Genomic DNA, 13082 nt, shown 5'->3' with positions numbered 1-13082 from the left:
TTGTCTCTGTTATTTCGTATAATGTTCTTGTTGATCAACTAAGAGGGTGTTTAGGAGGGTGGTGGCTTGTGCGGTTTCTCCCAAACTCCCTCTTATCAATGTTTAATTTAAAAATTGAACTGGGGTTATGCTTGTGGACCCCATGATAAAGCTGATCAACTCAAAGATGCTTAACATGTGAACAAGCGGGTCATGAGGTAAATCAAACAGTGTAATTGTGGTTGCTTGTTACCTTTGAGATTCTTGGACAAAACTAGTCTCCCCATCAAAGCACATCGAAACACTGCAACCCATCTCTCCTTCAATTTTTTTTGCTGCTTTGTCTCCTCCAACCTTGCATAAGCCACCACTCTCCCTGCTGATTTGATGCAGATCTGATTTTCTTGTTTGCTGATCTACAAATCCTTTAAAATTTGGTAGCAAAAGGTGGGAGAATCTGATTGAGCCATCATTATCCCAAACCCACTCTATACCTCGCTATACTTCTGGTAATTTTTTTATTCTTTAATTTTCATTTATGTAGACTTCGTGCTTTATTTTTGGGGGTAGAAGTTTAAGAAATTGTAGGTTTTTCTTTTCTGCTGGGGTTATTTCCTTGCCCCTGTTCTGCATGTGCAATGAAGTGTTAAGGATTGCTTAGAATCAATTTTGATTTCATGGGATTAGACTCAAAATCAGAATTGGACTGCCTTTCATATATAGTTTTTTATTTGTTATTCTATTATCGACTAATGTGGATCATTCAGTTAGAAACTTAAAGGTAAAATTTGTTTTGTTTTATATTTCCTAGGAAATTGAGTGGCAATTCTTGCTGGTTATTTTTTGAGCATTGAAATTGATGGCAATGCTTTGATCATGAAATTAAGTAATATAAGAGGTTCAGAAAATAGCAATGGCCTATTCATGGTCTTCACAACTTTGTCGCTGTTTTTTTTTTTTTTTTCCTTAGGGGTGGGTGGGGGGTGGGATTGGCAGTAGAGGAGGTCAAAATTATAGTTAAAACATTAGTTGATATTTATTTGTAAGCTTAGGGTTTAATAAAGCAGTTTAAACTTTAATTTTGAACCTTGTGCTTTTTCATTGTATTTATGTCTAGTGGTGTTCCTGGTGCACAGTTGTCTGGTTCCCAGATTTTAGGACAAGGCAGTATCATTGATTTATTAAGCATTATAGTCTGTTTCTTAAGTTATAATAATTTGTGCTGATGGGAACAATTGTAGCCTAAAAACTTTCAAGTGGCAACATAGCATTAACAAGTCGTGTGTTCTGGTTCTGATGGGAACAATTGATGTGTGTTCTGGTTTGGCTGGCACCAGTAGAACTGGTACAGTTATTGATTGTTTGGTCCTCGTGATTTGATTGGTTTCTGTAAAGGGTTGTTTGGACACGTGGACTCCCCAGGTCATGAACCTATCTTAGTGCCATCTCCATTTTGAGCATTAATATCTGCTTGTTTACATCAATTTGTGTGTTTTTGATTCTGGATGATTCTCAGATTTGGTTTCTGTTTGAGGTTGTTTTGTTCTCAATGTGAGGTTTTGAAGCTAAATGCTTGAAATGGATATGTTTTTCTAGTACTTGAAGTATAAATGCTTATACTAGCCACGAGGCCCATGACATACATGATTTGTGGAGGGTTTATGGCTAGTCAGAGTTAAAAAGGACTGGTGTGAGAATCATGTGTTGGTAATACTTTGTGCCAGTAAATTTTGAGGTTGATTTGTTGTAAAACAAATAGCTCGGTTAATGCTTGTATTATTTTAGATTTTCATGGAATGATATGCAAGCGCCATGATATTGCGCTTCTGGTAATTTTTGTTGGAACATCGTGTGTTGTCATGTCAGGTCCAGTTTCATGAAAGCAACCTTGCTTTGGTTTGCGTCTTTGTTTTAAAGAAAATAGACAGTTTTATTAAGATAACAGGCTATTCTGTTTAAATTCTTCTTGTTTGTTTGATTTTAATTTTCGATTCTTGAGTGTGTTATCAGCGAAGGAGGGAGAAGAACATTTCTGATTTAAATTCAAATTAATTACTTTCCATTACCCACCGTTTTTACTTATTTCCTTAAGACGCACCGTTTTACTTATTTCCTTATGGTGCCAGTGTTAAGAACATTCCACACGTCTGTAGGTGTGGGAATATTATAGAATTGTGTAATTCAGTTATAAATGGGTGTAACAGAATGCATGCAGTACAAATGCAATTGAAATGAAAAACGAATGCATTCCTTGAAGTCAGGAATTCTATATTCTCTTCACTCTCTGCTATCTACACCTCACAGCCACCATGGCTAAACACTGAAGCGCACAGTCCCAGTCTATACTTTCCACACTCCGTTCAGTCTCCTCCTCCACTGGATCCAATACAGATATAGGCATCGTAAGTATTTCACCCATAACAGAGTGTGCGCTTTTGATTTCTTGTTTTTGTGTGCTTGTTTGCATTTGTGAAACCTCGAGGGGTGAATTAATATTGGCCAATGAGGACGCCAACTTGCCTTTCAGTTTCCCATACTTTCAGTGAAAGGTTGTGGCTGATGCCATTCTTCTGTTGTGCTTTCACTAAAAGATGTGTCATCAAGTTCTAGATCCTACCAAGATCAAAAGGTAGGTGAGGGGTAGAAGTTTTGTGTTCATGGGGCCATTTGGTTTCTGCAGAAAAAATGGATTTCTTACTGTGTTGTTGAGATTTGCTTGGTCCTCATGTATCAACTGTGTTTGGAAGGCCCGGATTCATAGCGCTTGGTCCTCGTGTATCAAAATAGGAGATATCACTTGAAATATATATATATATATATATATATATATATATATATATATATATATATATATATATATATATATATCTTTTGTGTACTAAAATGAAAATTATTTTTGAAATTAATAAAAACAATTTAAACTTTAACTTTAAAAAATATGAAATTATTTTTTCTCATAATAATAAGGTAACAGCCTTTTTGTGTAATATGATATTTTTGAAGTTCAAATTCCCTTTTTTTTTATTAAAAAAAAAAACAACTCAACCTCTATACGGATGCATTTTTGTCCCACTAGATTAGAACGATGACAATGATATAATATAAGTTAGTTTGGAGGTTTTGTCATTTTATTACCAAATTGTTGGTTATTGGGCTAGGCCTGGTCCGCCCATGATGAATGGGCCTGGTCCAAGTTATTAGAAGAGTTACTAAAAGAAGTAACCGTCTCCTCTAATCATATATAAAGGGACATAACCCATATGAAATGATAACTTTTTATTATTTGAAAGAACATAGTTTTTTTTTTCTCTTCTCCCATCTTGACTCTTTACATTGACTTGACAAGATTTACAAAGACGTTCGTACTATGGAATATCACTTTGGTTCTAGTAATTGAAGTGACACTGAAGTAATTAATCCAAGAATAAAAAAACAAATTCTCACAAGTAAGTTTTCCTTTCTAATCTACATATATTACTTTACCAGTCACCGACAAGATAAAGTTTGTTTTGTAAGCTGCCAAAAATTTGTCTTCATATATAAGCTGCTTACTTATCAACCAACCACTTGTGTGCGTGCATGCGATAATTTGTCTTCCAATTTCTTTTTTCTTTTTTTTTGTCACGGTAGTAGAAGGTGGATCCCTGTCTTTCTATACAAGTCAAATTATAATTGTGTGCATGTTCAATGCTATATTTTTCTCAACGATCTAGAGATCCTTGTGCTAATTTTCCTAGCTAGTTTGGGGTGTTAATTTTGAGATGTATTTTCGACAAATTCTTTTATATTCACATTAATGCATCCATAAAAGATTGATTAATATTGTAATTAGAACCATCCCATTTTCTTAGATATTCAAGAAAATCTAACAGCACCTTTTTCTCTACAAGGATCCAACATTTCTCTCTCTCTCTTTCAAGATCTATGAACTCAACATTTCTAGGGATGATGCTAAGAAAGTGTTTTGAACATTAATGATAGCATGACCTAAAATTAATAAATTAAAAACTAAAAGTTTTAATCTTTTATAGAAATAAAATTTTGGCTTAGAGTTAGAAATAGTTTTAGTACGAAATTATATTTAATGATAGCATGACCTAAAATTTACCAAGACGACATCTACTGACCATGAATTTGGTCAACGGTATAAGAATCACTATTATATTTATATATTTGATTGTTCCAAGCAAAACAACGCAAACATACAGAACCACTGCAAGGTTGAATATCTTAACGAGGACAGCATTTTCAATTAACTGTCACAAGTTGTCAAATAAGCATCTACATGATCTCTTGTAAATTATCAAACTAATTTATATTAATTTAAACAAACAATCACAATAGAAGCACATAGTTCCTGTATTAACAAAATCTAAATGAAGATGGAAAAACATTGTTCATGGACTCGCTATTCATTGAAATAATATAATAATTATTTTACCTTTTCAAAAAAAAACAAAAAAAAAACAATGAACTAGTTACTAGGGTAATATAAGCCTTTTGTAATGTCTACTATTATTATGAAGTTGATTGGAAATAATTTAATCTTTTAAAATCTTGAAGCATAGTAAAATAATTAAGTTACTTTAATTAACAAAATTTATTAAACTGACACTTAGGAGATTTCTTGAATTCTCACTTTTTAAAACACAGTAAAATAACTAAATTACCCTTAAAAGAACAACATTTTTTTAATTGATATTTTGAGGCTTTTCGTATTTTCATCATGATTGTTTTAGTTATAATTAAGCTAGTTAAGGGGCAATATGCTAGAAATTTTTTAATTATATTTTCATAAATATAAAATATTATTTAAAAACACGCGCCAACAAATTCGCCACTCCACTGTGTCCAGGCAGCGTGTGCAGCAAATTCTGGCGGCCAAAGACAACCTCTCTTGATGTAATTAGAATTGTCTCAACAAACCCTCTCTCCCTAAAAGGAGCATGTAGTTTACTGACATATAATTTGACACTGATGATGTTTTTTTTTCTTTTTCTTTTTTCTTTTCTCCTCGATTTTAACGTTTGACCCTTTAAATTTTCAAACTTGTCTTTTAATTTATTTTCCCTTCATAATTAGTTCTTATTCTTTTGATTACTATTTGTTTTATTTGAAATAATTTATTAAATTGATTTTATTTTCAATTTCATCCTCTAATTTTTTTTATTGTCAAATTTGATCGTCGTTCTTTTGATTGCTATTTATTTTAATTTAGATAATTTTTAAAATTGAGTTTTTTTTCTTACGATTGCAACCTCATTTAAGTTTTCCCCCTATCAGATTTGATTCTTATTTTTTTATTATTAATTTTTTTACTTTGACAAATTTCTAAATTGATATTTTTTTTATTTCATCCTTCAACATTAAACTGATTGGGAATTGATCTTTTTGATTTTTAATCAATCTTATTATGTTTTTTTGACTGATTCTATACTTCACAATATATCTCCATTGTATTTTTTAATACGAAGAGTTATGTGTTTCCTTTTCTTCTATTTTTATCCTTTTAATGTTCAACAAACTTTGTACTACATAATATTGGGTCCTCTGTAACTCGGACCTCTTCTAAACTCTAATCCCTCCTCCTCATCCTTCGAATTCTCGAACTAAAATCTCAAATCTTAATTATTAAAGTATTTTCTTAAAGTTTGAAGATGAGTGATCCATCCATATTTACATTAACAACTAGTAATTAGATACAATACTAAAACGTTTAGGTAAAATAATGTAGCAATGTTTTTTTTTTCATTCTTAATTTTTTTTTTAATTGCAGCTGTATATGTCCAAATTAATGATTAATTTCTTAAGGATAAGAAAAATTAAAAATAAGAGAATCAAAATATAACACAAAGAGAAACTCCATGACTAATCTAAGATTCAGGGAAAAAAATTATTTTTCATTGGTTCGATTTGATGAGAAGAGTTATACTAGACTATGTTCTTTGGTTTTCAAACTTGCTTAAGAAGGTAGATCTGGCTCAAAATGTTTTATCAATTCAAGTAGATTTTTTTTAATGGATTATTTGACTCCATAAATGAATTTATTTAGATTTTTAAGGTATTTTTTTGTAAGTGTTTTTAAATTAAAAATAATTGAAAATAAATTTTTATGTTCAAATTAAAAATATTTCTCTTGATTTTTTATGCACCTCTATGATTGTTGTTGGATTCTAGATAACAAACGAGAGATTATTTGCTTATATATTAATTATTTATTTTTTAAAAAAACCATTCACCACTTAATGAAAGAAAAAAAGTAAAACAAGATCTAGAAACACGAGTGTAGGTTAGGATACCATGCACCCCTGATATTTTTATATAATTTAATTTAAAATTCAATTCAAGCAAGGAGTTGGATATAGAGTTTTCATGTTTCGACAATTACATGGAGGAGAAAAGTTGGTTAATATATTTGTCCTTTGGTTAGCAAACAAGAAAGAAACTCTTACCAAAGCAAGACACATGGTACATTATGGGGATCCAATACTTCACACGCGTAGTAGAGAATCTCCAGCTAGTTTCCGATGCTTTGCTACTTTTCAACAACACGTGTGGATAGTCATGCAATATATTGCAATTTGCCTCATTTCACTGGGCACCTTTTCATTTCTGCTGACGTTTTTAAAACAGCCGTCAGATTATTCAGGAGGGGTGCTAAATTCTCGAGAAATTTTATGGTGCAATCGATCGGGAAGCATTAATTCTTTCTTGCACTTGTTCACAATGGGTTTTCTTTAATATATATTAGCTCATTTATTGCAATAAAACTATTGCAGAATGGCTGGCTGTCTGGCTGGCTAATTTAGTTGGCGTTTTGTTGGGAAATTAATACTACCTAGATTTTAAACATTGGTATTATTGAATTAGAGAAGAGGAAAATGGCAAGATAATGAAAAGGTTGAATTAGAGGGTGCAGGTTCGAATCCCCTATTCCGAGTATAAAACTTTCTTCGAGGGGGTTTATATGCATGTTAATGATTCTGAAATTAACCTGTTCTCTTTTCTCTCTGTTTTATTTTTCATTTTTCTGAGAAGGACACCGGCCCTCTTGCAAGAAAATAGCAATTAACAGAAGGACATGTGGTTCAATTGAATCTAGCAAAATGGTCATCGGCTCGAGCCAACAACTGTCTGACAGAAGGTGACTAAACAGGTCACCAATTTGGTCAGTTCAAGCGTAACTCGTGATGGTTAGCTTTTAACTCAAGAAAGAGTAGTTCACTTCAATATATATTGCTCTATAAATACAGCCTTACTCCTCACTCTTCTTCATTGCTATATTTGAAACCCCCACCTCTTTAACTGTCTCTCTTTTATCCATATGGATTTTCTAATTGTTTCTCTTCTCCTCACATTTTCTTTCCTCGGTTTTATAATTATTAGATCAATCCTATTAGTTATCATGTTTATTTAGAGTATATATGAAGAAATTCAAGTTTTGTCTGATGTTTTCTCTTGAATTCTCTTTTTTCTTACATGCCTCTCTATACTTTGTAAACATATTTCTAATTAATTATTTTCTCATGAACTCTCACTTAAATATTTTACTTCATATATAGTTTATGGTTCGAAAACCCTAGAAGCTAGCCCTTGCACTTGCATGCAGTTTGTAAAATCACTAGCATTTCCTTAAAACATCAACAAAATGTTGAAAGGAGTGAATCCAAACCATCTCAGAAATTTTTATAATTCAGGTGAGAATCCAATTTCAGTGCTGAAATTAACTCCAGCCCGATACGATAGCATTGATGATGAAATTTACAGCACCGATGAATTCCGAATGTATGCTTACAAGATCAAGAAATGCACTAGAACCCGCAGCCACGACTGGACGGAGTGCCCCTACGCCCACCGCGGCGAGAAGGCGACACGTCGGGACCCAAGAGAGGTGCCCTACACGGCCATTGCTTGCCCAGAATTTCGCAATGGACACTGCCTTGCGAATTTGCTCATGGAGTTTTCGAGTATTGGCTTCATCCTTCACGTTACCGAACACGTGCATGCAATGCAGGACGTTTTTGCCAACGTAAGGTTTGCTTTTTTGCTCACACACCTGAGCAACTCAGGCCTCAGAACAAATATACTTGTCCTCTTGTGTACAGGGCACGAATGAATGGTCATGAGAATGGGATCTTTGGTTTTGGATCGAGCAGAGAAGATGGTGCCACGTCGCATCCAACGTTGGGGTCCCTGTCACCCATGGCTATCAGGATGGATGGTAGGAGTTATTTTGATGGGGCTTCAGATTTCTTGAATAGTTTGAGAAATTCAAAGATTGCTGATGAAAACGATCATGATCAAGAAATTAGGGCTCTTAAGAGAAGCGGGATCAGTGAATTGGATTTGGAATTGCCACATATTGATTGGATTTCAGAGCTGGTGAAGTGATGTGACTGTTGATGAATCGAAGAGAGCTAGGGTTAAGGGATATTTTCCAAGATTCGAATGTATGCTCAGAGTAATTAAATATGGTATCATCTTGTGGGTAAATCAATGATACCCACAATAAAGTGAGTGATTGGAATAGTATTTGCTCTCTTCTTCTTCTTCTTCTTCTTCCCCTTTCCTTTTGCCATTTTGCACCGGTAATAATGTAATGTTTTTCATTTAGAGTGTAGAATGTGAGGGTACTTAATTTCAATTATCACTGCATGTCAACTGTTTGGTTTCTCATTTGAGTCGTCGTGTACTTCTTGTCATGTTAAGAAATGAAAAATTACATGTTTTTCTCTATCTTCACCGAATAAATTAATTAATTATCGTTGATATAATTATACATATATAAAGCTAGACTGTTTTATTGCGGATTCTAATGAGTGCAATCCACACTAGAATATTGATTTTCCTTTCAAAAACTAAAGAATTGAACACACACTTAGGGGTAAGTTAGTAATTTTTATATTTTATTACATCTTGTGATTATGTTTATACCCTTGAAAAAACAACAACACAGCTTATAACTGAAGTGAAGGGTTTTTATTTGTGATTTTCATTTTTTTTTGTACAATATAATTATCACTTAGCCCTTAAGATCAACTTTTTTTGTTGCCTAAAGTTAAGGGGTATTTTTAATTTTTTGACCTTGGTTTTTTTGCAATTAGTGCGTGAGGTCAAGGGTTTTCTGGTCTTTTGATAATAAAAAATTTGGTTGGCGTGAGCAGGTGGGAGGAGCCTACGCCTTTTAGGTGGCCCGTGCAGCGTCTCCCGGTGGCCGTTGGTCGCCTTCTGGTATGGCGTCCGCAACATCACGTCACCCTCTACACGGTAGGCTGGCACGTGTCAGCCTTTGTGGCACGACAAAGTTTCGAAGATAATTTTTCTCCTCATGTTTTTTCTCTCTCCTCCACCTCAGAAGGTGTGGTGGCTTTGCAAAATTGCAAAGTAGTCCTCAATTTTTAATTCTATTGAGTTTTATTTATTTGTTTTTCAATTTCATCTCTAGACATTTGATTTTTTATGTTTTTTTAATCAAATTTGATCCTTATTCTTTTGATAACTATTTATTTTGCTTTTAATTTTTTTTCTGATTGGATTTTATTTTTTGACTTAATCCTTAATCATTTGATTTTAATTATTTTTTTTTAAAAGCAAAAAATAATCAATTGATTTTGACATGATTTTCCTCTGACTAATCGCTTGATTTTTTATTCGGCTAAAAAGTAAAGAATATATTATTTTGATAAGAAAAAATAATGAAAACAAAAATTCATTTATGACCCTCTTTCTTTAAAAAAATAATGGTTTTTCTTTGTTTTGAATTTTCTTTAGATTTGTTTTTAGCTTCATTCATTTTCCATTTAAGTGTGTGTGTGTGTGTATGTGTATGTTATCTTGATTGTTGTTTTTTTTTAACCTTTCCTTGATTTTATTTCTTTTAATTTTATGGCCTCAACATTTTATTTTATTTGTTTTTTTTCTAGATTTAATTAGTCCTTATTTTTTAAAATTTCTCTTTTTATCATTTTCTTAATTTGTTTTTTCTTTCTATTTTGTCTCTTGACTTTTTATTTTATTTGTTTTTTATCTAATTTTAGTTCTCATTATTTTAATTGCTCTTTTTTTTCTTTTTTCGTTTTTCTTTTCAATTAAGTCTCTCATTATTTTCTTTCATTAGTTTTTATATCAGATTTGGTCTTTATTGTTTTGATTACTATTTGTTTTTATTTTATTTTATCATGGTTAATAATTTTATTCAAGGTTTTTTTTTGTCTTCTGTATGGTCATCTCGGTCTCATGACCAGAATTGTTGATTTCAAAGATTTGCCCGACCAGTAAAGATTTAAAAGATTAAACAAAACTACAAAAAGCTATTTCATATTTGTTAGTTTTTTTTAATTATAATATAACGAATAAATAAATATTATTACTTTTACTTTGTAGGCCATGCATACATTGGCATGTGACCATTTTCTTAAATCAAGATTTCGAATAAAGTAGTTCAATTCTATAATCCCTTAAAAAATAAATTATTTTATATTATTTTTTAACATTCATTAATAAAAAAAATTATTTAGATTTGAAATTTACATAGATTTATTATTATTTTATATTTAATTTTTAACTTAATTATGAAGAAAGCGGAAAATAATTTAAAAGTTTAATTTATTAAATAAAATTAAAATAATAATTTTATATATTCTTCCTTTTGGTGGTTTGCCCCCTTTCGGTACTAAAAAATCGAGTCGCAGCTCATACAAATTCATCATGCTTGTACCGTATAACAACCTCCTACGTACCTTTTTTCTTATATAAAAAAATAACAGAAGATGTTTCATTCGTAAAGAACATGTTAATTATAACAATCCTTCAAAACTATGGCTTATATAGCCGGAGAGGAGGAGAGAGGAAACACAAAATATTTAAAATAAAATTGGATGAGAAGGCAAATATCACACCCGCTTCGATGATAACAAGTTCCAACAAAACACCTCTCGGACCGAAAATAAATGTTGTCTTCAACGAAAGAACTTCTTATCACCGATCCTTAAGGCGTCCTTGAGATAACATATGGTTAGACCACGGCCCAAGCCATGTGATCGGATTGTCAAGCTGTCTGGTTTAGTGGTTGAGTCAAGGCTCAAACCCAAGTGACATGACAGCCACACTGCTCGGTCTAGTGGTTGGACCGAGACCCACACCAAGCTCGATGAATAGATTGAGATAATTTTTCTATCGCATGTACATTTTCACAATCAATGTGCTTTGCCAAAATCAAAAGGTAACTCCTACAGGAGGAGAGGAAAAAAACTGCCTAACCTCTTACTTCCGTTTGATCGAGTGTTGATCATCTGCTGTGTATGGCATTAATTGTTGGAAAATGAAAAGGTTCGGGATTGACATGCTCTCATATTAAATTTAAAGAATCAGACCATATTGTTTTAATATATCATAAAATTAAAAAAAAAAAAAACAACTTAATTTCTTACTGTATTAAAATAATTTAATTTCTCGCATCATTTCATATCAATGGTCATGTTCTTGAACCCAAAGGTAAGAGTTCCATGCTCAACTAATTGCTAAATGCTAGTATTCTATTAATTTGCTAGGGATATCTTCTGCATTAAAGACTACTAGTCATTTTTATCTTTATATATATATATATATATAGTGAGCATGTGAGTATGTGACACCTACCCCAATTACCTCACTCAGCATTAGTTCACATGCCAGCATTGTTTGCCGCTAGCCAGCCAAAAGCACGACCAATTTTACTAGTACCTATTTTTCCACAAGAAACTCCCTTGAGAGACACTAATAGAAATGAAAATATAAAGGGTAAATTTAGTACAGTAAATCAAAACCAAGATACCATAGAAATTAAGAAAAAAGAACATTTATTACATAGACTCAAAATTAACAAGACACAAGCACAGCAAATTATTTAAGATCGACACAATTAAAAGACTCATTAACAAGAAGCAAATGACTATGACACTAAAAATTAAAGAGTACAGCCCAATATTTAACTCCTACAAAAACTCACATCCTCCATTGCAATCTCCATGATCTCCACCTTGTACTTCTTCGAAGAATATCACCATTCTTTTCATGAAAGAAGGTATAAGAGAGATCATCACATGCAAGTCTTTTCAAGAAATAACTTGATGCCCAAACTGCTCAGCCCTGTCTTTCATTTCCCTTGCCTTAACAGCCAACTTTATGCGTGCCTGTTCCAGCTGGTCTGACCCTGGAGGATGCCTCCCAGTAACATACCTAATTCAACAGGTCAATTTCAAAATATTACGTGACACATTTTATTTATTAATATTATTAACATAGCCCCAAGAAAGAAAGAAAAAATGCTCTTACCCATAGATCCATGACATGGCAGTAATTCCTGCCACACCAAAGCCACCAGAGGCCAAGAACCCCATAAGCAAGAGAGAAACTGCCATCACAGCAGGAACAATAACTGGACTGAATATGACCAGCAATGGAGTGGCTATGGTCAACAGAATGACCGTGGCAGCAAGGGTCAAACCGGAGAGAACTAAGAGAGATCCACCAGCAGTGACAGCAGTAGTTGCCTTGACTATTTGCTGGGACCTCGGTTGTTTCCCTGGTTGCTGTGATTGTTGAAGCTCAGCCATTGATGCAGGGTCAAACGATATTATTGTCTACAATTCAAATAGAATTTTACCAAGAGATTACTTTGAATATTGTAAATAGCTGTGAACCGTGTGATTTTCTTGTGTGCGAGGGTGGAGTTATAAAGAGAAAAGGCTATTAAGGCGGGTCCCAATGGGTAGGCACGTGCCAAAGAGACACGAGGCACGTGTTGAGGAGATTGTCATGCAAGGGTTGCATGCAACCCGAAAGGTTTAGTTTTAGGACACGTTGTTTTAAGAAATGAAATGAAATGAAAATGAAACAAAACGACGGACAGCTTTGGGAGGCCTCGAGGAATCCAGAACCACGCATATAATAATTATCCACTGTGCATGAACATAGCTGCATGAATAGTTTTTCAAATAATTTACCTCCAGATATTTTTGCACGACTTAATTTCCTTCAAGATTATTGCATCACTAGGTTTATAATTGATCTTTTATACTACAAATTCATATATTTATGATAAATTTTTGCTTTCCCCTTCCTTG

The 13082-nt window shown here is 32.9% G+C and overlaps 2 protein-coding genes across 2 annotated transcripts; one reads left to right on the top strand and one right to left on the bottom strand.

Moving 5' to 3' along the window:
• The first annotated feature begins 7424 nt into the window (after positions 1 to 7424).
• On the top strand, positions 7425 to 8529 carry LOC112327029 (zinc finger CCCH domain-containing protein 54). The gene is given in 2 exon segments (XM_024598277.2): positions 7425 to 7916; positions 7919 to 8529. Coding segments are annotated over 2 exon segments (741 nt in total). The 5' UTR covers positions 7425 to 7627; the 3' UTR covers positions 8371 to 8529.
• A 3300-nt stretch (positions 8530 to 11829) lies between these two features.
• On the bottom strand, positions 11830 to 12648 carry LOC7477799 (oleosin Cor a 13). The gene is made up of 2 exons (XM_002297891.3): positions 12292 to 12648; positions 11830 to 12195 (listed from the first exon to the last, which is right to left on the bottom strand). The coding sequence occupies exons 1-2, from the start codon at positions 12570 to 12572 to the stop codon at positions 12072 to 12074; spliced, it is 405 nt and encodes a 134-aa protein (XP_002297927.1). The 5' UTR covers positions 12573 to 12648; the 3' UTR covers positions 11830 to 12071.
• Positions 12649 to 13082: the final 434 nt, after the last annotated feature.

This window comes from Populus trichocarpa, chromosome 1 (genome assembly GCF_000002775.5).
Source record: "Populus trichocarpa isolate Nisqually-1 chromosome 1, P.trichocarpa_v4.1, whole genome shotgun sequence".
Taxonomy (NCBI): Eukaryota; Viridiplantae; Streptophyta; class Magnoliopsida; order Malpighiales; family Salicaceae; genus Populus; species Populus trichocarpa.
Note: the sequence above shows the minus strand (reverse complement) of the source record. Positions and strands in the feature narration are given on the sequence as shown.